Source organism: Paralichthys olivaceus, chromosome 24, assembly GCF_024713975.1.
Source record: "Paralichthys olivaceus isolate ysfri-2021 chromosome 24, ASM2471397v2, whole genome shotgun sequence".
Taxonomy (NCBI): Eukaryota; Metazoa; Chordata; class Actinopteri; order Pleuronectiformes; family Paralichthyidae; genus Paralichthys; species Paralichthys olivaceus.
In genome coordinates this window covers 10,676,389-10,698,868 of record NC_091116.1, presented here as the reverse complement: position 1 = coordinate 10,698,868, position 22,480 = coordinate 10,676,389, and the positions used below count along the sequence as shown (strand labels likewise).

Below are 22,480 nucleotides of genomic sequence, written 5' to 3'. Positions count from 1 at the left end.
AGTTGGAAACACATTTTTCCATTTATTCCGACAGTACACAAACGCACATTCGTGCTCCCAGATAATGTTTCCTCACCTGTTTTGAAGATCTCGTAGCGCAGGGAGAAGCCCGCCCCCTGGTGGGCATAGTCCGAGACGAACCTGATCTGCAGGGAGGGCCCGGAGGAGATGATTGGCGCCGGGGCGATGTTGCTGCAGTGCCGACCTAGGACATCGGCGGTGTCCGAGGTCCCGTCGCGGATCTCGATGAAGTCATACCTGAGGGAAAAGGAGAAATGACAAAAACCAGATTAATTCTTGTTGTGGGAAATTCTTTCTCACGAGCATCCTTCAGAAAACAATCTCAACATTGAGTTTATTCTCTGCTTAATGCAGCAGGAGGGTATTAAAGAGATAAAAGCAGAGTGGCGACCGGGGAGATAAACATAGATGGATGGTTATGGCATTATGCAACAAGCTCCGCTAATAAAAAACAGACAGGTGTGGACCTATTTACCACCAGAGTTCAGCCTCAGGACATAGCACACAGTGTCCAAGGGAAGAGTTTAGAACACAGCACAACTTTAAGATACAAATACATTTATCTTTCACAGACTTGGCTTTCAGTCAAAGTACTTCTCTGCATTCAATATCAATAAAAAACTAAAATCACTGAATATTTGATCCCAGGAAGGAAAATTCAAAACGAACCGTCTCAAACAAATGGATGCAAACTGGAGATGAAAGCAACTGGATGGGTTCATTAGTAAGAGGCATAAAAATAGACAGAGGAGCTCATGAAAGAATAAAGAGGTGAGGACTGGGGAGGAGAGGTGAGGGTGTAAGGGGTGAGGAATTAGGATCAATAAAAGTGAAGACACCTTGCTTTTTAGCTTCCACATGCTTGAGCCCTAAGCTCATCGTGAGCTCTGACCAGATAACTGACCCTGAACTATAAAAGCACATAGCTAACTGTCAGTTCCAGTGTGTGTGTGTGAGAGAGAGAGGGTGACAAAGAGAAAGAGAGCCCACCTGGCTGATCCAGAATTAGCTCACAGCCTTGTGTGTCATTCCTCCGACATTACTAGACGCATGCAGCTGCACAGTCACAGACAGATGCAGCAACGTTTGGGGACGTTTGATTTTTTTCATTTTGGAACACCAGATGGGTGGGGTTTCCAAATTTACAGGTCATAATTTGTCATGTTCCATACCTAAAAAATGTCATCAATGACCAGACAAAATGTCACAGCAAACATGTTGACGGGGTTTCTAACACGTAATGGACGCAAAAGTAATAAGAACGGAAAGAACACAAACATGTCAGGGGGGAAAAGAGGAGACAGACACGTAAGTTGGAAAAACAATTTTTCCAAAAAGAACTTTTCCAACTTACAAAAGATTACAGGGCCGATGAGACGGTGTCGATGTGCCGTAAACAGAAACATGTGATTTCCACAGCAGAATGTATATGTCATGAACTGCCTCCTCCACACCATGTTCCGGACATTTTACTGTCAGAAAACGACTTTAGCTTCACTTAAATGGCTCCGCATGTGTGAAAAAGCCATCTGGTTGTCTGGCTGCTGTTTACTGACAAACTTCGACTTACCTCCGTACACTCTGTGATATTTTCAGGCCTGAGATGCAATGAAAACTGTCATTGGGTGTAAATCACAATCTCTGCAGCCAATAAATTACATCACAGCTTTGTTGATATGATTACAGAGGGACCAGTGAACCACCAGGTTACACAGGTGATAATTTCAGGTTTGATAATTTTTGTTTGTCTTGCTTAAGCGGTATTTTCAGATGCACCAAATTCTTCTCCCTGAGCAGACAGTCAATGAAAAGAACTTTTGAGTGTGTGTGTTTCTATTTCCTGCTAAATATGCATGTTGTTATATTTCACGTTGTGTGACTGCGACTAATTTCCTTGAAATCTTGCCCTGTTTCTCATTCTCAGAATACTGCTAACAACGCTCTCCCTCCATACTGTGATTCCCTGCGTACCTAAGTGTATAGACGCAGGAGCCTCACAGCTACTTCTAGACATTCACACACACAAACACGCTTGTCTGGAATAGTTCATATGACGATGCTGTCAAAAAACACAACAGGGCTGCTCTTGTCCTGCTAATGACTGTGATGGGCTCCTTGATGCTGAGATGGCGCCACAGACGTCTCCTGTTCTGAGCCACTTTTAAAACACAGCATCTTCCTGATAATGTCCTAAACAGTTTTCCGCCCCCCCAAGAAGAAAAGTGTGAGAGAGAAACCAATCAGGACAAGCAGAGTTTCTGCTTTATTACCACAGCTTGGAATAAAAACCTGGATTAAGAGGAGTCTCTAAGCCTCTTTTTGGTCTGTCTCGTCCCTGCAGTGTATTGATTCCCATACAGAGCATTCGAGCTGAGACTGCTGATGGAGGAAGAATCCCAGCCACATAAATCTGGGTCGCAAAGGTGATGATCAAAGTGTGAAAACGCCGCAATGAGCTTGTAATGTCGCCGCACCACACAAGCGCCTGAGGTCCGCTTTGTTAAACTTAGGGGAAAAAGCACAAAATGATCATATTATGAAATTATGAAACGGCCAAGCATCGCTGTCCAGATGTGCACACTTGAATTTTACACATCCTTTATTTCTCTGTCTTTTTAATGAAGGGCCAAATTTAAAGAGAAGTGCTATTGGACAGATTACCATAACATTTGGAGAAAGGATGTGGAAGAACCCATTCAATTTAGATCAGGGGGCCCATGCTGGAATGTTTTTCTCTTTTTTAAAACGTTTGGCTTGATATCTCAGAGAATAATTCATCGATCTTGTGTGCAATTTAGTGCAGATCCCCCCAGAAATCTTGATCTTGTGGATTTAATCGTGGTTTCATAAGGGGACTGTTGTGTGTTGTGTGGAGCTGGAGGAGAATATGAATCTTAGCATGGGGTTTGAAAGCCAGTTTAAAACTGGCCATGAGGATTTTTAAATGCAAAAATGTGTTTACCAGGCAAGTAGGGATGGAGGTGGATTATTGAAATTATAGGAGCATATAGGACATGATGATCACAAGACCCCCTCTTCTAAGGCCAGCCCACCACAGGCTGATCAGTCCTGGGTGTGCGTCCCTAACATCTTGGCGCCTTGTTGCGGGTCTTGCTCAAAATGCAAAAGGTGTGGAGACATTAACAGGCTTCGGTGTCCCTTCACAACATTGCAGCTGAAGTAAGAGATTTTCGGTGCTGAAGTAAAATCTGTGTAAAAGTGGGCTTTGGGGGAACTTGAGCTACTGAGTAAAGAAGCCATTGTCCAATTCTCTTATACACGTCTTGGTTGTAATCCGGCATTACGGAGGCGATCGCAGAGGCTTTAGCGGCGAGCTCCCACGGTGAGCCCTGTAAGAGCGGCGGCTATCCCTAAGTACGCCTGCTCAGGGCTGTAACTGACACACGCTCGGGGAAAACACACCAACATGTGCCAACAAACACACACACGCAAGAAGACAGACATGCACACATACAGACAAACACGAACGTGTGCGAGTACACTTGACGCTGTATTGCCAACACCGAGGATAAAAGACCCGCGAAAGAGCTGAGAGCCTAATTAGGTTTTAATTGATTTTGGAGTGGGTCTCTATCCTTCTTTCTCGCTCTCTCTCTCCCTTTTTCTGTCTTGCTCTCTCCTGTCATGGATTAGCGTCCGTGAGTGAGTGTTCCTCAGATGTGATTATTGACCTGTTCGCTCTGCCTCTCCCCAGACTCTGATGAATACATGCATGAGGGCCTGACGTGTGAGAGTCCTCTGTCTGTCTGTCTCCAACACACACTCCAGCGCATTCCAGGACATCACACACACACACACGCACGCACGCACGCACGCACGCACGCACGCGCAAACCTGCGGCACATTAGCATCAGATACCACTCACACACACTCAAGTATACATGCACCCCAAACCCCGCCTACGTCTGACACCATCCGTTCCCAGGTTTCTGTCTGTCTGGGTCTGCATGACCGGCCCTGTGTTTAGGGAGCCATTATGGGAGACCCCTCCGCCCTCACTCATTTCCCCCATAGAGAATAGCTGGAGCAGAGGGAGAGGGGTTAAGGAAACTAAAAACCCTTCAGGGCCAGTAACTCTGCACCAGTCCAGACATGTCCGCTCTTCCTCTCCTCTCGCACATCCTTCCAAGCCGCCGACAAAACAACTAATTGCCTTTCACACCTTTGCTGTTTGTCGAGGAGCGGGGACACTTCCTGCAGGCGTCGGCACCTCACACACCACTTCAGTGCGTATACACTGTACATATGTATATTTATAGGTCTCTCGGCTCTTCTGTGGCCTCCACGAGTGGTCACTCTCCCTGCTATAATCACCGGTATTCTCATCTTACTCTAGGGCAGGTTTCCCTGAGGGGCCATGGGGGCACTGAAGGGGGGGAGTGTGGATGTCCAGGGGAAAATGTGGCGTGAAACTAAAGCTGTTTTCAGACATGAACTCAAGAATGATGATTTATGTGAGGAAAATAAAGAAAAAGGAGTGCTGCTTCTATTGTGCTGACTTTTATTTCAATAAAATCTAATTTGGACCCTTTTTTTATTAGTTGCTTCCCCTAATAATAATGATATAAAAAAGAGCTTTAGGGATCAGTAATAGTCTTATTTATAAAACCCTGTCAGTACCTTGTTCCAGTACCTCAAAGCCGTTCTCATGTGACTACCCATCCTTGAGAGAACTAGCTCAGGATACCGTTTCCTTCAGCGTGATATAAAAGCCGACATAAAGAATTCATTGGGAGTGTTGAAATTACACAAAAGATTAACACTTAATTTGCTGCGGGTGCATCATGGTCGCCTCATTTATTTTGCTTGTGCCGATAAAAGAGCAACAGCTGTTCTTGAATATCAGGAAACCAAACTTGGCTGTGCTCAGACACTTGAGGCCCTCGGTGGAAATTTTTTCGCCCACTCCGTTGTGTCGTTCCCTCTGTTTTCCACTCTCACAGAGCACAGAAAAGCCACAAGATCCCGATCCGGTAAACAAGGAGCAACTGTCTGTCGCTCCCATCGTCTCTCTCTTTGTGATACAGCAGCAGAAATTAAGCAAGCTGTGCTTCAAATATCTACACACACACACGCGCCCTCTCCTCCCACCCTCGGAGGGGACTCTAATAAACCATAAGTGCCTCTGAAATATTAACTAGATGCTGCGAGCGAAATCCCTGCAGATCCACAGAGCCTGCCATCTTCAATCTAGCCCCCCCAAAAAACAAATAGCACTTCCTCTTCCTCATCTTCGCATGAATGCATCACCTTCCTCTCCGCTCCTGTCCATCAGAGATTCATGCTCACAGGCGACTGGGGCCAAACCGCTGACCACAGCCAGTCTGGGCTGGACTTGCCCCCGCGGCCCCATCCCGAGCGAGGCATCGATCCAAAACATCAGCCATAACTGCCGTCTGAGCTGCAGCTGCGACCCTGCCGGGCCTGTCTCTCTTTATCGATGTGAATTTGAGATGGAGACTTTCCTCTCCGTTTCTGGACTGGAAAACCTCAATTAATCCAAGTGCTTTGATTCATTTCTCACATCCCGACATCTCCATCTCTGTGAGAACAACTGATCATATACAGCAGTTGAAAGCGTTGCCCTAACATCCCCGTTACTCATTACATCATCATTACAGTGCCGGCGGTTGATGCTGATGACCGTGATCTTGTCCTCAACGCCAGCCAAGTCGCAGATATTGACATATCCGAACCTGAACAACTCCCTTTAGTCGTGACCTGTGGCGACTCATCCGTCTCCACTTTCATCCTTAAACCATCACCACCCTCCTCCTCCTCCTCCTCCTCCTCCTGCTCTTCTCTCTGTCTCCCTGCAGCCATTGCTGATCATTTATCGATTTCCCATTACAAGCGGAATACAGACATTGATCCCCACACCTCTCTGCTCCCCCTTTGGGGATTGGTAAGAGGGGGATATCATGCGAACACACATGGAAACACAGGAGAGTGGGGTTGGGGACACCTCTCACCGCAGCTGTGATGTGTTAAAGTTATAAAGTTATATCGTCAAATCTTCCCACCTCAGTCTGCATTCAATAACAAATAACCACATAAAATTGAGAAGATAAAACCCAGAAAAGTGGAAGAAATCGATCTTTCTGAATGACTAGTTTTACGGCTTGTGTGTATGTGTGTGTGTGTGTGTGTGTGTGTGTGTGATTCTGCCCGTTTCAATGTTTAATTCAAGCGAGTAAAAATAAAACACTTCCTCCCGCGGCTGCAGGAGAGGGAGAGTGAAAGAACAAAGGAGGGAAAACAGATAGATCAAGAACGTGAGGGAGGATGAGAGCGGGAGAATGGTCTCCATCTCTCCTCCTCAGCTCCCGGTATATCACTAGGTAGCATCCTGGGGCCTGGTGATGGCAGATTGCATTAGAGATATGGGCCTGATATTTCATCTAGCCTTTATTACATTTAGTTCACATCAATCGGCTGGCTGCCTGGAGGTAAGAGCTATTTGGCACACGGCCGGACTCCCCCTGAAATGAAATCCTGAATTAAAGTGCCACCTCAGACATGAAGCCCACTGCATAAGGCTGCGGATTTGATTGCTGCAGTCGAGCCGTGGCTTGGCCACGCTGCATCGTGCGACTGTTTGAACCCCACTGAGGGAAAATCAGCAGCTGGCCAGGGATATTAGCCAGAGTTCAGCTCCTTGCCTGGGCTGACCAAGCACTTTTCCCAGTTTTATACGGGCCTAAAGTGCCCATGGGGAGTTGTGATGGCTGACAAGCACTCTTACTCCGACAGGTTGCATGCTTAAGTGTGTACGTACTGAGAACACGTGTCCATTTGCAATCTTTACGACCGTGTTATCATCTATATTGTTCCTTTCCTGGTGCGTTTCCATGATCAGCAGTCTGCACCACATCGCGCCGCGTCTTTCAGGTAACACACACTCACACTTTGGTTTTCTCCGCTGCCGTAATCCCAGCTGTCACGCAGATTTTCAACCCTGACCGAGATGGTGAGCCCTCCACCTCCACATGCCCCCTGGCTCCCTGTGCCCTAACCTCGCCGGAGCACCGTGGAGAAATGCAAAAATCTACTCCCCGTGCTCGCTCACTCACACCGCCATGCCGAATCATACAGGCAAAAAAAAAAAAAGGGAAGCAACCCGTAACAGCACTACAGGGCTCGGATCAATCCAGGTAAAAAGCATAACACAGGACGGAGAGAGCAGGAATATCGAGCAGCACTTTGGCTTTTTCAACTTATTTCTGCAGCCCCGAAGGGACAACGCTTCCTGCATGAAAAACAGAAGGGCAAACACATACGTTTTAGAGGTTATGCATAAATAAATGTTGGCGCAATCCCCTATTTGTCTAATAGGCCTTTTAAATTGGGGGTTATCACTTGGAAGCTGAACAGATGCACAGAGGGAAGCGGAGCTGCTTCCACAAACACTCGGTTACATGCTTGCAGAGTTAATCATATGTAGACGCCCTTTCCCACCCACACTCGCTGACTCTTTCTCACACACACACTCATACATATAGGATGAAGGAAGATTGAGTGGGCGTATGTGCAGGCCAAGGCCTCAGCACCTCCAGGCGAGTGCAAAAAAATAAAAAATAGACTAACCCCCATTCCAATAAAACCCTCTGTGGAGAGGAGAAAACGATGAGGCATTTCAGTTTTCACTACCTCCTCCTGCCCTGTGCGCCTTGGGCTGTGAGAAACTGCTTGACACACTGCTTATCAACAGCTGAGCTCCACAACTACAGCGAGGAAGTCCAGAGTGCTCCGCCGACAGCACTGCGACGCCGGGTGTTATTACACGGGACCCGTGTTGCAAAAAGGAGATAATTATGCAACACTTGCCCCGGAAAGTGTCAGAAACCCAGAGACACAAAGCAGAGACATCAAAATCACATTTCCAGCTCCTTGCAACGTGACACAACTGCGTGAATAGAAGCGACAATCATTGTGAAAACCCTTTCAGCCAGAGCGGTCATTGACGGCCCTTGTGAAAGTGGCGTTTTTCTCTGCACTTTGTCAGTGAACAATGCAAAAAACATCAAGCATTATTAATTCTTCAATTTACAGAGAGAAGGGAGGGATGGAGGGAAGAAAAGGGGAATAAATGGCTGTAACTGCACTGATAAATCTCGTCTGTGTTCACTTTTAAAAAACGGAACAAACAAAGAGTCTCACGATTCTGTAAAATTCCCCTTGAGTTACATGTTTAAAAGTGGATTAAACAGTGGAGACCGTGACTTCTGCCTCCGAGGTCAAAGACAGGAAGACATATGACTCAGATTATTCGTATCTCAGAGAAAGGAAACTGACCAACGCAGTCGTAGCAGCTGCGCCTCATTCTCCTCTTCTTCTTATCCTTCCCTTCCCATGCTTGTTCTCTCTCTCCTTTTGCCGTTTCACCCCACAAACTTCACCGTGCTTTGTTTTCTTTCATCCTCATCATCTGCTCTGTCTTTCCTGTCTGCCCTCCACGGCCCCACTCAGACGTGCAGGTTTTCAAACGCAGCCTGGCATTTGATTATCAGATGAAGGGGGGGATTATAGCCTGATAATGTCAGACACATGCACAAAAACAACTCGTGTAAAACTTTTGGATTGTGCTGCAGGAATCAATAGACCAACCTTCAACGTCAATTATCTGCTGGAAAACAAAGTATTTGTTTGTGCTACATCACAAAACATGGACTAATTATTGATCCTTGTGAGCCATTCTTTCCATTCAGGCATATTTTCTGGAGTTTGTCTTTTACGCAGCAGGAGTTTGTCCTGGTCAGATGCATTTATGACAACAGGAAAATGTATTGTTCCAGTTTTTAACCCACCTTTTCATTCTGCAACCTACTCAGACTTTAGCGTTCTCACATTCAGCCTCTCTGCCTGACCGAAAACTGCCTTCTGAACTGCTGGGGTTATGTGCAGCTGACGTGCCCTTGAGCAAGAAACTTCATTGCACCGGAGAGCCCTTTAACACGCCAACGCTAAAAGTGTGTGATTGCACTGGGCACAATCCAGGACGTAATGTGTGTAACTGTGAGAATGTGAAAAGAGCTCGCCATTCTCTTAATACATTTCACCCAAAAAAAAGAAAGCCACAGTTCACTTAATGGTCTGCGTTTTTGCAGAAAGATTCTATCTACGATTAAAAGTTCCTTTGTTATTAACCTGTTGCGGTGAAAATGTGGGGAGTGTTTCAACAACATGGGATCAAGCCAAACCGCTGGCAGTGAATTATAACAGTGTGTATAATCAGTGCGCTTCAACAGGAAATTGCTTATTTGAGATATAAATGCTGCTGCATTATTCTAATGAAAATGTCAACACAAATTACCATTCATCTGGAATACTAATAATACACCATCATAGAAAACGACTTACTTGCAGTCCAGCCTCTCGATCTCAAAGTGCGGGTTGAAGTTGAGGACGATGCGCTGCGACGGTTCCGGTGCCTTGATGATCCAGTGGCAGTTCTGGTGAGGCGGGTACTCCAGAGGATAACCGGGGGAGGTGATGTAGCCCGCCTTGCTGGCATCGAACACACCGTTGCACTCTGATGCTGCGATAGAGACGGAGAAGGGAACAGTTATTGGTTGTAAAACAGACAAAAGACTAATCAGTATATTGAGCGTGTATTTATTTTAACAATACAGCTGCGTGGCAGGCCGGGAATCAAACCACACAAATCCCCAGTAAATGGTACATTCCCAACAATATGGGACGCTCCTTCATTTACCTTGTTTCTCTGTATGAAGATGTGATGAGCAACAAATGAACGGTAAAACAAAGAAAGCAATTTAGGCCGTCAGTTAGCAGGAAATTGGAAAAACTTCTCCATTGTGGATTCTCAGTGTGAGTGGGACCACATGGATAAGCTATTAAAACAATAAAGGATCATCACTGCGCACACAAACACACACACACACACACACACACACACACACACACACACACACACACACACACACACACAGACAGAGAGAGAAACACACAGAGCCTTTTTCACCCTCTTCCACACCCAGGCTCTTATCTCTCCAGTTCCCCACTGGGAGCGTTCTCCAAGAGTAATTGTTGCTCTGGCAAGCCAATCTGCAAACATTAGGACACATTCCCTGATCCTATCGCACTCCCCCAGGAACAATGGGCTGCCAATGGCATTGCTCAAATGCTCAAGACAGGAAGTGACACACAAGACGGCCTTGTTTAGCGGGGTTCTGGGGGGTTCACCCCAAATCTGTAATGAGAAGCTAACGCGGCAACAAAAGGCCCCATTCTCTGCTCACGTCCTGACGGCTACAGCAGCACTAGCGCTTCGTGTTATCTCCCATAAACACGCTAAACACACAAACTCCCACGTATGCACAAAAAAGAACATGTATATGGGTATTCTGCGCACACCCAATGGGATATCACACAACAATGCACAATGGTTCTTTTATTACTCTTGCAGTGCAATAGATTTTCAGGCATTATTATTCTTTACAGAAAGGCGGAGGCGAAACGTGCTCTCCATGACAACAGCGAAGGGTGGGTTTCGCTGTCTACCTAACGCTCACTGTACAGACGTGCACGTGTGCTTGGTCGCCGGTGCTCCAGTGGGATCTCTAAATGTAATGAACTGTGATATTGAACTCATGGAGGAGAAAATGTTCTCTTAATATTGCAGCATGGTGCACGCTGGCCAAATAAGGAGCAGGATGGAAAACAAAGCGGCATCAGGCAACAAACTGGAGCTCATGGTGTACCATGCACTACCAAATGGCAGGCTCCACCACTCAGCTGCTGAGCTGCATCTATTCTTGACATAAATGGGTTGATACCCTGTTTCTTTCACATTTCTGTGAAAGCATCAATAAAGGAAGTGGAAAAAGCAAAAAAAAACACAGCACCAAAGGCTTAGAGTGTAATAGACCCTTCAAGTGTTGACATTTCCACCGCCTATTGTGCTTAAAAGGCACACTTAAGATTCTCTGACATTTGATCGAGCCGCGATGGCTTCCTTATTTTGTTACTGGAGAGGAGCGACGCCCACGCCCGCACACATGGCACACATAGCTGCCGGGATTTCACGAGAGTGCGCGACTCCGGGCCGCCCACATGCATGAGCAATTACTTGTGCAAGCTGTTACACAAATGTGCACACAGGTTCAGGTGCACGTATGCTCGAGCACACACCCACACGTGCACTCGGCCGCTGCTCCATGTTGAAACGGCCCGCCCACGCACGGAGGGCCTGTCAATCACAGAGGTGGAAAAAAGATACCTGCAACATTTCAAAAAAGATAGCAGGGATGGGGAAGAATGACGGAGACACACAGACACGCAGACATCTCTTTATCTGCTGTGCCTGTGCAGACAGTCATTGTTCAGGAGCCTATGGAGGGAATAGTGTACAGGAGGCTATCAGCACGCAGAGCCTCAGCAGATTAAGCCGTTTGGGGAGAATCCTGCAGCCTCAACACTTTTTTTTCCCCAAGCTGCCCATTCAGTGTCCTCCGAGGAGGATGAGGAGAAGGAGGAGGAGAGGATGAGTGGGGAAGGGAAATGGGAGAGGCGAAGGAGAGAGAGAGAGAGGATAAGAGCGAAGTGGGGATGAGGAAGGGCGGATTGAACGGGCGAGGCGATGGATGGAAGACGGATTGGGGAGGAAGGGGGAAGATTGATCGGAAGGGGAGCCGGGGAGAAGGCGGTGGGTGGGGTTCGATGCACGGCGGGCAGAAGTGGGGAAGAGGGGAGGAACGAGTGACAGGCGGGGGGGGAGGAGGAGGGAGGCGGCGAAAAAAGGTGATGAGGAGGGAGAAATACAGAGGGTGAGAGAAAGATGTAGTAAGGAGAGGTTGACGAAGAGGAGGGACTATATAGTGTGTGTGTGTGTGGGTGATGTGCAGAGAGCCTGACGAGCCTCATTAAGACATGCCTGCTATCCAGCGGCTCCCTGTAGACACTGACCCCACTGGGAAACCTCTGTCAGTCAGTGCATGTGTGTGTGTCTGTGTGTGTGTGTGCTGCAATAGAGAAAAGGAAAAGAATGATAGTGATGCAGCTGCAATATATCTGCACTTTTTTGATTATGGTGACTGATGTGTGTAGTTTTTCCTAATTGCTTGGTTATCCACAGCAATTAGTACAAAATATGCATATGTGTGTGTGTGTGTGTGTGTCACTGTCAAGCAGCATTTTGGGTGAGAACAGAAAGCTTGGTGTTGGATGAGCAACACAGAGGAAGCACTCAGGAGCTGCCAGTGAGCTCCATGAATTACACTGTCTCTTCTACTAGAAGAGCCCATCTGTCCACACACACACACACACACACATATGTTCCGAGGCACCAAAACCCTATTACATGAATACATACATACAATGTCACTACTGTATGTGTGTGTGTAGACTAGTGCATTTGCAGGAGTGTGTTTTCATTTATTATCATGTGGAGGGAACACTATAAACGTGTGCATGCCTCTACAAGCAGCAACGCCATTTGTTTTTTTACTGCCACTGTAACTAATGTTGAAATAAAGAAAATAAATCTCTGCGTGTGCACGTCTCCTGCAGTCACTCCAGATCAAGCCCAGGCCCAGAGACGTCTTTGTGTCCACAGTGAGTGGCTTTATCTTCATTATCTGAGGAGAATGTGCATATGTCTGCACGTTCTGTAGTGTGTGTGTGTGTGTGTGTGTGTGTGTGTGTGTGTGTGTGTGTGTGCCCTTGCTCTCATTTCTATTAGTCGCCTTATCTGGGGTGGGGGGGGTGAAGTATGGCGTCACGCTCTGGGATAAGCTGCGAGTGAGAGGAGAGGCACTGATAAATCCCTCCATCATTCCTTGTGTCTCTCTCGCCCCTCCCTCCACCTTCCAACCCCCCGCCCGCCCCACCTTAATTAAAAAGTGCTATCGCCCAGAGTGAGGGAATGAGAGGGGAGAGTGGGCAGCACTCATCCATTCAGTCAAAAGGCGAGGGGGTTTGTCTCCGCGCCTGCTTTTAATCTCGCCCCATTCCACACTAGACTGGACCCGGCGAGAGGGGACGAGGCCGAGGAGGAAGAGATTCACCTTCGTTGCCCCCCCCCCCCCGGCCCAGTGCATAGGCAGAAACGACCGTGCTTTGGGGGAGAGGAGAATTCAAAATTCATAGACAGAGAAAATCCACCATCACTGCCACATGGTTAAATATAATTAATACACTGGTTTTAAAGGTTTGGTATGTTTCATACTTGAGAGCAAGTACTTCCAAATGATAAATTGATTGCAGTATTACTACACTAATGCCATATTTCTTTATAAAAACTGTATGTTGATCTGATTCCGTGCTTTAGTGCCTTTATCTGAATAATGCATCTATTTAAAAGAGTAGATTCAGTGCTTTTAGAAAAGTTGCAGAGGAGTTTCGAGACTTATTTGAAGAACATTTTCGCAGCCTGAGAGGTGAAGAAAACAGGTAAAGAGAGTCCTCAATGCACTGGGATATGAAAGCCACATTTTTATCACCCCCTTTCTTCCCTTATCTACCGCACAGCAGCTGGATGGTGAAAAAAAATGAATTCAGATATAGTTCAATGAGTAAATGAAACTGTAAAAGTTGGGGGGGGGGGGGTAACAAATGGAAAATACACTTTATGAAAGTGTGGGAGTTTCAGTGTTTGAACACAGAAATGTCCAATTTTGCATGTGGAAGGATATAAATGCACATATATATATATACATTTCTTGGATTTTACATTATGAGGAACAAGACGTCCTTTGAGTCTGAAATACTAACATGTCCTGGTGTTGTAGATTGGATATATTCTATAGCCATTAATCAACAATCAGCCGAGAAATGCAACAAACCTAGTCAGCACCACCTAAATGGGACTTTCTTTCATTGAAGAACTCAAAGCCCAATAATATCCTAAAAAAAAATCCTCTTTTCCTCTCCTTTTCTTCTCCTCCCTCCCTAACAGGATAAGTGCTCCATGCTAATCAGCTAAGTGGACAATGCCGGCCACCGTGATCAATGCCTCAATGGATCAATCGAGTAAACAGATGGTTGCTGGTGCCTGCAGGGGGGATGTGGGGTGGGGTGGGGTAAATAGCGTGAGACTAATCTGAAACAGTACCTGACTGCGGTATCGCACCTCCTGCTCCCTCCCTGCACCCTTTTGTCTCAGTGCGGCACCGTGAAACCTGCACGGGCCCGAGTAACTTCTCACCAGAGATTTAGAGTGGAAGGGAGAGCTGTGAAGAAACGAGCTTTTCTGCAAGAGTCAGGGTGATTTGTTGCCCCTCTCTCCACCCCCACCCCAATATTACAGACTGTGCCGACTGCGGTTCTTTCTTTTCTCTCGCTTAACACCCTTTAACTGTTTCTTCTTGTTCCCTCTCCTCTTTAACCCCTTCTGTGAGCGACACTAAATTTCAAATGCTATGCCTCTTGACAATGGCGGCCCTCTCCCCGGCTCCCACCTAAGCCTGTCCCCGAGCAGCCATTAAGACCCCCCATGTGCGGCTAATGCGACAGAGTGAAAGACCCAGCTCTATTTTATTTATGGGGGTCTTGTTTTTAATTTCACCCCCAAGAGCGAAGGGCTGTTCCAGGGCTTTTTACGTGAGCCCGTGCCTCTCATACCTGACTGGTACTGAACCGGCTGCTCGGTCTGTCTTTGGCTATGAATGCTAATAGGTGACCTTGTTTTCTTCAGCTGATACCTCTGAGGCTGGGGCAGATTAAAACATAGAGAAATGCAAAGAATCGAAAGGCAGGCAGGGTAAGATATGAGGGGAGAAAGAGCAGCGGCACGAGAGGAGAGAAAAACAAATAGACAAGGGCAAAAGAAATAAAATAGAAATGAGGAAGTCTGTTCACTCACAAGCCAACATCTGGAAAATAAATGATTAAATGAACAGAAATCCAACTCTGCAAGAAGAAGATACCATAGATGGAGAGGAGGCAGAGCCACCCACTCAATAAACATGCAAATGAGCCGCTTAATGGCCTGAATATTAATGCTCGTAGTATCGAGTAATTAATGTACATGTCACCGAGTCAAACTATTGTGATTACAGCACAAGTGCAAGTCTATCTGCTTCAGATGCAGCAGGGACAGGGGACCATTTGGATTCCGAGTGAAAGGTGCCGCCCGCAGAGAACAGCGGGCCACAACTGGAAGTGTCTGAGCAGCCGAACATCTTTCACGGATCATTTAGCTCGAGACCGTGGAAGATTTTTGTGCTTGCGGAGGAGAGGCCTCGGGCCAGCATCCGTTTGCTGCAAAACATTTCGTTGTTCAGGGAAAAACCTTCTGCTACTGGAAATGTATCAAGTTGCTAAAAAACCCCAGATGGAGTCCGTCATCAAAAGCAGAACTCTTTGGAAAGGAAAAAGCTTTAATGTGACTCCAATGTGCTTAACTTTCATGAGTGCATCCTTTTGTAACTGTGTTTTTCTCCGATGGTACACACTTCTTTTATTTTCATCCTCCCTGCAGGGCTCTGGCAGTGACTTTACCCCCACTTTAGCTGTGTCACCCCAGACGATAGTGTCACTTCATAAACCCTGCTCCCTCACCGACCAGTGCCATTTAACTCTGCGACCCCTACACGCTTTGATGTTGCCCTTTCCTCTCACACTTCTGTTTGATGCGTGGCCCACATACACCCCCCCCCACCAGCTTCTCCGAGGCTTCATCTCACTTGTTCACTTCTTGTTTCTCTGCGTCACGGCCTGGTGGATGCCACGCTCGCTTCTCCCCTCACTTCTCTGTGCCTTGGTTACGATTGCATCTGTCTTCCATTCTCCTCCGCAGTCATTATCTCCCTGTCCCCTCACATCTCTCTCCCTCTCTGCTGCACCCTCCTCCCCCTCCTCCTCCTCTTCCTCTACCCTGACTCTTGTGAACCTCGCTGTTCTGTCTCCGTTCTGTTCTCTTTCAGTCGCTCTTTTCTCTGGCATCTGTGAGTAATGTGGCTCTTGAGGGGAGCATGGAAGCAGGGACATGGTGCAGTGTCTTGGCAGGAGAGGGAGAGAGGAAGAGAGGGAGAGGGGAAGAGAGAGAGAGTAGGGGGATCTAGCTCCTTGCTTGCCTGATGGCTGCCAAGAGGCCCACATCTGTCTCTGATCAACGGGTACACAGGCACATTAAGCCAGTAAAACACACACGCAGAGAGGAGGGGTGACTGCCCTGTCCAGGACAAGTATTCTAAACAAGAACAAGAAAGATTTGAACCGAACAGAATTCGGTTTCCTTTAGGAACTACAACAATCAGCTACATTACACAAACAGCATATTTGTAAGACTCAATACATTATACGAGGAAAATACAGATATGACAGAAACATTATTCTACGAAGCACATTTCCTTTTACGCACAAGTCCCACCTGGCGCCAGGAAAGCGCAGAGTTCCATAAACTATAAACCTGTGACACCCGGAGTCAAAGCGCAGTAAAAGCATCAAGAATACTGGACCAGGTGCCTGCAGGGGTGAGTGAGCGAAAGGCCATGTGTCATCCTACTGGTGGCGTGACTTCTCTGTGAGCCCACTGTATATTTCCCATCATCACATGCAGCCCTATCTCCACCATGCACGTATCTTGTGAACAAATTAAGCAACACGTTATTATTATTATTATAATTATTTGCGTGCAAAGTGAATAGTGTCTGCTCCCTGGTGTAAAATCCACATTTAATTACGCTTCCACATTTAATTGCCGTTTCTCTACTAGAGCTTTACCCTCATGTGTTGACTGGTTTTCCTACAGTACAGCAAGAACTAGTCCTGCTTGAGTGCCGTAAAGCAAGGCTCCGGGTCCCTACCATTATTATTCACCCTGCTCCGCAATCTCCCCGCTTATTGTTATTTGATTGCTGAGAGCTCGCCGAGGTGACGGTGCGCCGCCGCCGCCTGGGGGCCGCCGGCGCACGGCCACCAGCAGCCCAGCCTTCACCCTGCACAGGAACACGAGGGGATAATGAAGGAGAGAGAGTCCTCGCGGTGGCTGATGAGGATAATGATTATAATGGTGGTGATTACAGTCCTACCAGTCAGATCCTTAGGCGACAGCGTGGCTTTTACGCACGGCGTCTTTAGACACCAGAAATTGTAAAAATAGCGGGTTATAGGCGGTGCTCATACGTCTAAATAAACCTGTTTCCACTCTGATGTGAAGCTGCATTTTAATCAGCGCGGGTTTGTTTATTTCCCTTGGTGAATTATTAAATCAAAGAGTGGGGGGAAACAACTCGGGGTAAACAATGTGTTTGGATTTTCAAAAAGCTTCATGCATATAATCATTCACAGCCCAATGAGCTGCTGCTACAAAGCTCCATCCTGGACCCAGTCTAGCTGGGACAGATAACTGTTTCAGATCTGCTGAATATTTGATGTCAGCATCCAAGTTCTTTAGTTTTCTATGCGTAAAAACAAGTTTGGCACAAAACTGAATTAATTATGGATTTGAATATTGAAACGCCATCATGGTTCCCACGGTTTTCCACACACGTTCGTATATAAACATACTGTGCATGTGCGTAACCTTTGGCTTCCACCTCAAATTTACCAAATTTAGGATAAAAACATCAAATAGAGCAAGAGGCGAATGGATCTGGTTATTACACAATGGCTTTGTCATGTGTTGGAATAATCTGAAACATATGACAAGGAGTTATTGGGAAATATTTTCAAAAATGTTCAAACTGGTGATGTATGATCCCAGGAGATTAAACTAAATGTCAAGTCATGCATGTATGATTTCGAATTTAGGTTTTTGGCTGAAACAGATGCATGCGTAAAAGAACAAAAAATCAAAGAAGTGACTTAAACTCACCCTCTTCTCCTCTGACTCTAAACGCCAGATGACACATTGCGATTAACAATCCAATCAACGATGGCACAAAATCCATCTTGGATGATTCAGAAAACTCGCGGGGAGCTTTAAATTTCTAATGTTTCCACCTCGTGTGATAAAAATTCTCCAAAAATGAGAAATATATAAAAGGGAAAAGGGGAAGAGAGATCCACACCCTTTCAGGACCAAAAAAATAGCTGGTGACAGTGAAAATGAAAGAATTTGAGTAATAATCCCACGGCGATTATTAAAACATAGGAGGAGAAAACTATGTGACAACTACATGTCACTGGAGGAATTCAGATTTTCAGTTGCGCAGCGCTTTGCTTGGTGAGTCTTTCCATTCAGAGGAGGGATGAAACCAAACCTCATCCAAAAAACAGAGCGCAAACAAACTCCTGCAATCAAAACTGCGTGTTCCACAGCTGGGAGGCTCCGGGTTGATCTCTGCGCTCCGGGTAGAGAACGGCTCCACTGTGCGTCAAGTTCCAAATGAGAGTCACCCACTCCGCGTATCCCCTGCCTCTGCGTCCCCGCGTATTTTGCGCACACAGATCTGAGTTCTCCACTTGAGGTTTTAGTAGTAGCAGCAAGCTGGAGTCTTAAAGTAATAGATCTCACAGCCTGGGAAGAATGAGTCCGCGTGTCCGCAGCTGCGCTTTTACGCGGTGTGAAAGTCTTGCGTTGCGCTCTTGCGTTCCCAAAAACACCCCAGAATCATGTTCTGCCACCGCTGCTCTCTCCTGCGTTTTCTCCCTCTGTGGTGGTGGTGGAGGCTCCGTGCAGCCTCAGCTCCGCTTCGACACCGGCGTGTGCTCCTCGCCTGAGACCGCGAGGTGTGTGTGGAGCGTGTGTGGGAGTGATCTCCGCTTTTTGAGCCGAGAAGCTATCGCGTTACAGTCACGGTGCCTCGGCTCCGCCCCCCTCCAGTCGGTGGCTGATTATAGAGAGGGAGAGAGAGGGTGCACGGGCACGCGCATCGTTCTCACTCTCTGACACACACACAGATAGAGAGAAAGAGAGAGAGTGTCTCCAGGATTTCAGGGGACATGATTTCCTGGAGATATAACCAGTTACTTGCCTAAACCTAAACTTAACCTAAACTTTAACCATACCCTAAACCTAATGTTACCATAAGCCTAACCTTAACCCAACAGATACCACAGATAGGACCTCTTCCACAGATAAGGCAGAGATAACACAAATTGTAATGTCAGTCAGCAGAACATCTCCTCGAGGAACAGAGAGGAGACGGTGACTCCCAGAGAGAGTGAGAGAGAGAGAGAGAGGGAGAGGAGTGTGTGGCCGAGGGGGGGGGGGGTGGCGGCAAATGGCACGCGGCCGGCTTTCACCACAAAAGACACATCAAACGACCGGGGGCCAATGTCAAAGCCCTCAACTCAACGAAGGGGAGAGCCCACCTCGGCCCTGCCCAAGCTCAGCCCTACAATCAACAGGCCTAAATACAGAGCGGGGAGGTCGAGTAATGACACAGTAGTGAGCCCAAAATAATCTGCTGAGAAAGGCCTCTGCAGCGTCCAGCCCATGTGCCCTGCCTATGGCTTGTATTACCGTGCAATGTAACGGACTGGCTGAGACTCGGCTGTATAATGAGGTACAGTATGTAGCCTCGCTGGCATCCTTATTTGGAACAGCTAGGTGCATTCCTAAAGGTCAGGACACATGGGAAACATACTGTGCCCCTTCTGCCAGGGACGTTAACCCCTTTGTAGGTAAAACTGCTTTTTCTCGATAGATCTGAATTAAAGCTGGAGAGAAAGCGCACGATGACAGCGAGGAACACAGACAAACAATACTATTATGTTGCCTTCCCCTCCTCGGTCACGAGTCGTAAACAAAGTCAACAAAAGGCCCCCGCGCCCTTGACAGAAGGTTGTATGACAGGTCTGTGACTGTGTGTCTGTCACCTCAGTCAACTGTCACCCTCCGCCGCTTTGCATCCCCCAGGTCGACTTGATGCCATCGACTTGCAGCATCTTCGCAGCCCGTCAGTCATCTTCAAGCCCACCTCTCGCCCGAGGGTGCGGCGCCTGTCACACGTCACTGTGATTGGCTAATCTGAGCCTCTGGGTGGGGACTCCACACTGGCATAAACCAGTTTGTTATTCCATGGAGCTGTTTGTGCACATTAGATGTGTTTGTTTCCTGCGTTTCTCATGTGTTAGTGTATATTGATGAGAAAGCATTGACTAATGGGAGCTGGCTGAACTTTGCTTAACCCCCATATTGAACTTTTCAGAAAGATAAAGAGAGATAAAGGGAGATAAAGGGAGATGCAGGGAGATAAAGGGAGAGCACAGGAACACTGGGTCACTTTCTGTTCTGTTCCCCCTCCCAGTCCCCAGGGGTCATTTGATACTCCTCTCTCCCATTTGTCAACATCACTGCCCCCACCACCAGCTTTCAACCCCCAAAATATTGGGTCAGCACATGGCTAATGGAGGTTCAGGAGAAGCCGGGAGATAGATAGATACAGAGCCACGGTACTCATGCATGTCTCAGTGTCAGAGGCTGTTTAGGTGTCACAGCAGTGAAATCCAACCTGCAGCTGCAAAACCTGAAGCCCCTTTTTCCTCTAACGTATTTTTCTCCAGGTTTCATCCGTAGTCCCTCTGTCATCTCTCCGCCTCAGAATACAGTCGACAAATGGCTGCCATGCGGTCCAACTCCTCACCTCAGCACACCTGCTCTGTGTTCACTCATGGGTGGTGGAGGGGAACACAAAAGGGTCTCCCCCCTCCATTATGTGTGTGTGTGTGTGTGTGTGTGTGAGGGAGAGACAGAGAGAGATAGACCCATACTGTCTCTCTTATCACAACCGGCTCCAGAGACTGACAGCATGACTGATAACTCTCCCTCTCTTTCTTTCTCTCCCTCGTCTGTCACACACAAACACACACACACACACACACACACCTCTTTTACCTCTTTTGCGCTCTCTCAGCATCCCCCCAACCCATCAGTGTGTTTCGCCAGTCAGCCGGCCACGGGTCCAAAGGAGGGAACGGCGTGAACGCCTGGTATTCGCCAAGTGATCCCAAGTCGACGCCTTCAGCTATCTTCTCCTCATCGCGGACAGACACTGCTTTAGATCAGAGGACGGGGGGAGATAAGCTAGAGATAGCCTCGACTTGACCCTATCAGCATCTCGAGTGTGTGTGGAGGTGGGGTGACAGTGAGGGTACTGGGAGAAGATCAAAAGTGGTTGGTCATAGGCTCCAGATCTTTCCGACCACTTTCAGGGATGACAACCACATAATGAGGTGTTGCTGTTATACATGCACAGGTTGAGAGGCCTACAGACGCTGGGCATTAAAAATAAGAGGAAGCTGCTGCACCTCTAATCTTAAAAATGTGCCGTTTGTTATATTTTCTTTATCTGCACACACTTTTCTTTACGGCTGCAGTGACCCAATTTCCCCTTGGGATCATTAAAGTTTCATCTGATCTTTATCTTATAAGCATATCTGTGCACACACACATCCCCTGATATCTCCTCTGTTGAGAAAGATCCCCCCCTTCTTTTACCAGGAGGCACAAAATCACAAACCTCCTCCATCTTCCAACCTGCTATTTCTAGACTGACTTGCCACAGTCGGATTCCTGATGGGCCACCCAGGATATGGGCATGCCCTGGCCGGGGTAATAACTACACACACACACTGTACACAACCTACTATACTGTATGCACTAATCTTGGCTCTGCTGCGCTGTCTGGATTGTATGGAAACATCTGGTGTCTGTCTTAACCCTCCTCCTCCTCCTCCTCCTCCCTCTGTGTGTATATGCAGCTTCTGCATGTGCTACCTCCGATACTAAAAAACGTCTCAATCATCAAAACACTTTCAGAAGCAGATGGAGAGGAAACCTCAAAGTAGAGCTATACAGAAACGCATGAGCGTTAGATCAGTTTGTCAGGCACTGGCTGCTGTTACTCATGAGCCAGTGCAGGGGGGATTCATTTGCAGTACACAGCTCAGCCTAAGGGGGGCAGGCAACTGCATCAAGCCAAGGTGGTGAGAAATCCAGGCTGTGTTTTAGGAAAATGCTGTAAATATAAACCGACTTGCTGTTAGATCATGCATACATTAAGATGATTGATATATTCGATCCACACACAGGCCCGCTGCACATGTGACAGCTACCCAGACTAATTTGCTCAATCGTAGCATATCCAAAGCACCTCGGAGCGAGAATCCACGACTGATTCAGTAAATAAGTGGATATCAGCATGTGCCAACTATTTTGATGAATGGTGATTCATTAACCTGTTTAATAACGTGCTGTTTCTGTGATTTTGATGCGTGCAAGATGGCTGCTGTTTTCTGTGCGCGTCTTCCCCTTAGCTGTCGTCGGCTTGCTTCAGAAATGTTGTTTGCCCACTTTAATTGCAAGATGCCTGCTCTATTCCCAGGCCGCCCCTTGTTTATGATGCAGCATCATTATCGTCTGTACTTTGCAGCGGAGAAAAGGGGAGAACGTATCTTCCTCCGCTCCTCCACCAGGATCTATTTTGCTTCTGCTCCGTCTCTTTCATGTCTTCCACTGGCCTGCTGTGCGTCTTTATAGTCACATCAAAGTGACCTTCGCCACCCTGCTCCCTGCAAAACCCATCGC

General features: G+C 47.2%; 2 protein-coding genes across 4 annotated transcripts in view; both read right to left on the bottom strand.

Moving 5' to 3' along the window:
* Positions 1–20,904, bottom strand: part of nrp2a (neuropilin 2a) — a 57,825-nt gene extending 36,921 nt beyond the window's left edge. The window contains exons 1-3 of one of the 3 annotated variants that reach the window (XM_069520614.1): positions 20,789–20,904; positions 9,403–9,580; positions 77–258 (exon numbers count right to left, since the gene is read on the bottom strand). In XM_069520614.1, the coding sequence (XP_069376715.1) occupies positions 77–258; positions 9,403–9,580; positions 20,789–20,810 (382 nt within the window). In that variant the 5' untranslated portion in view covers positions 20,811–20,904. Of the gene's footprint in view, positions 1–76; positions 259–9,402; positions 9,581–17,821; positions 18,729–20,788 lie in introns of those variants that run through there. The other 2 variants (XM_069520613.1, XM_069520615.1) reach the window with 2 other exon arrangements.
* pard3ba (par-3 family cell polarity regulator beta a) overlaps positions 20,862–22,480 on the bottom strand; it is a 150,753-nt gene continuing 149,134 nt past the window's right edge. Inside the window, exon 26 of the transcript XR_011240287.1 lies at positions 20,862–20,948. The gene's annotated coding sequence lies outside the window, so the exon portion shown is untranslated. The remainder of the gene's footprint in view (positions 20,949–22,480) is intronic.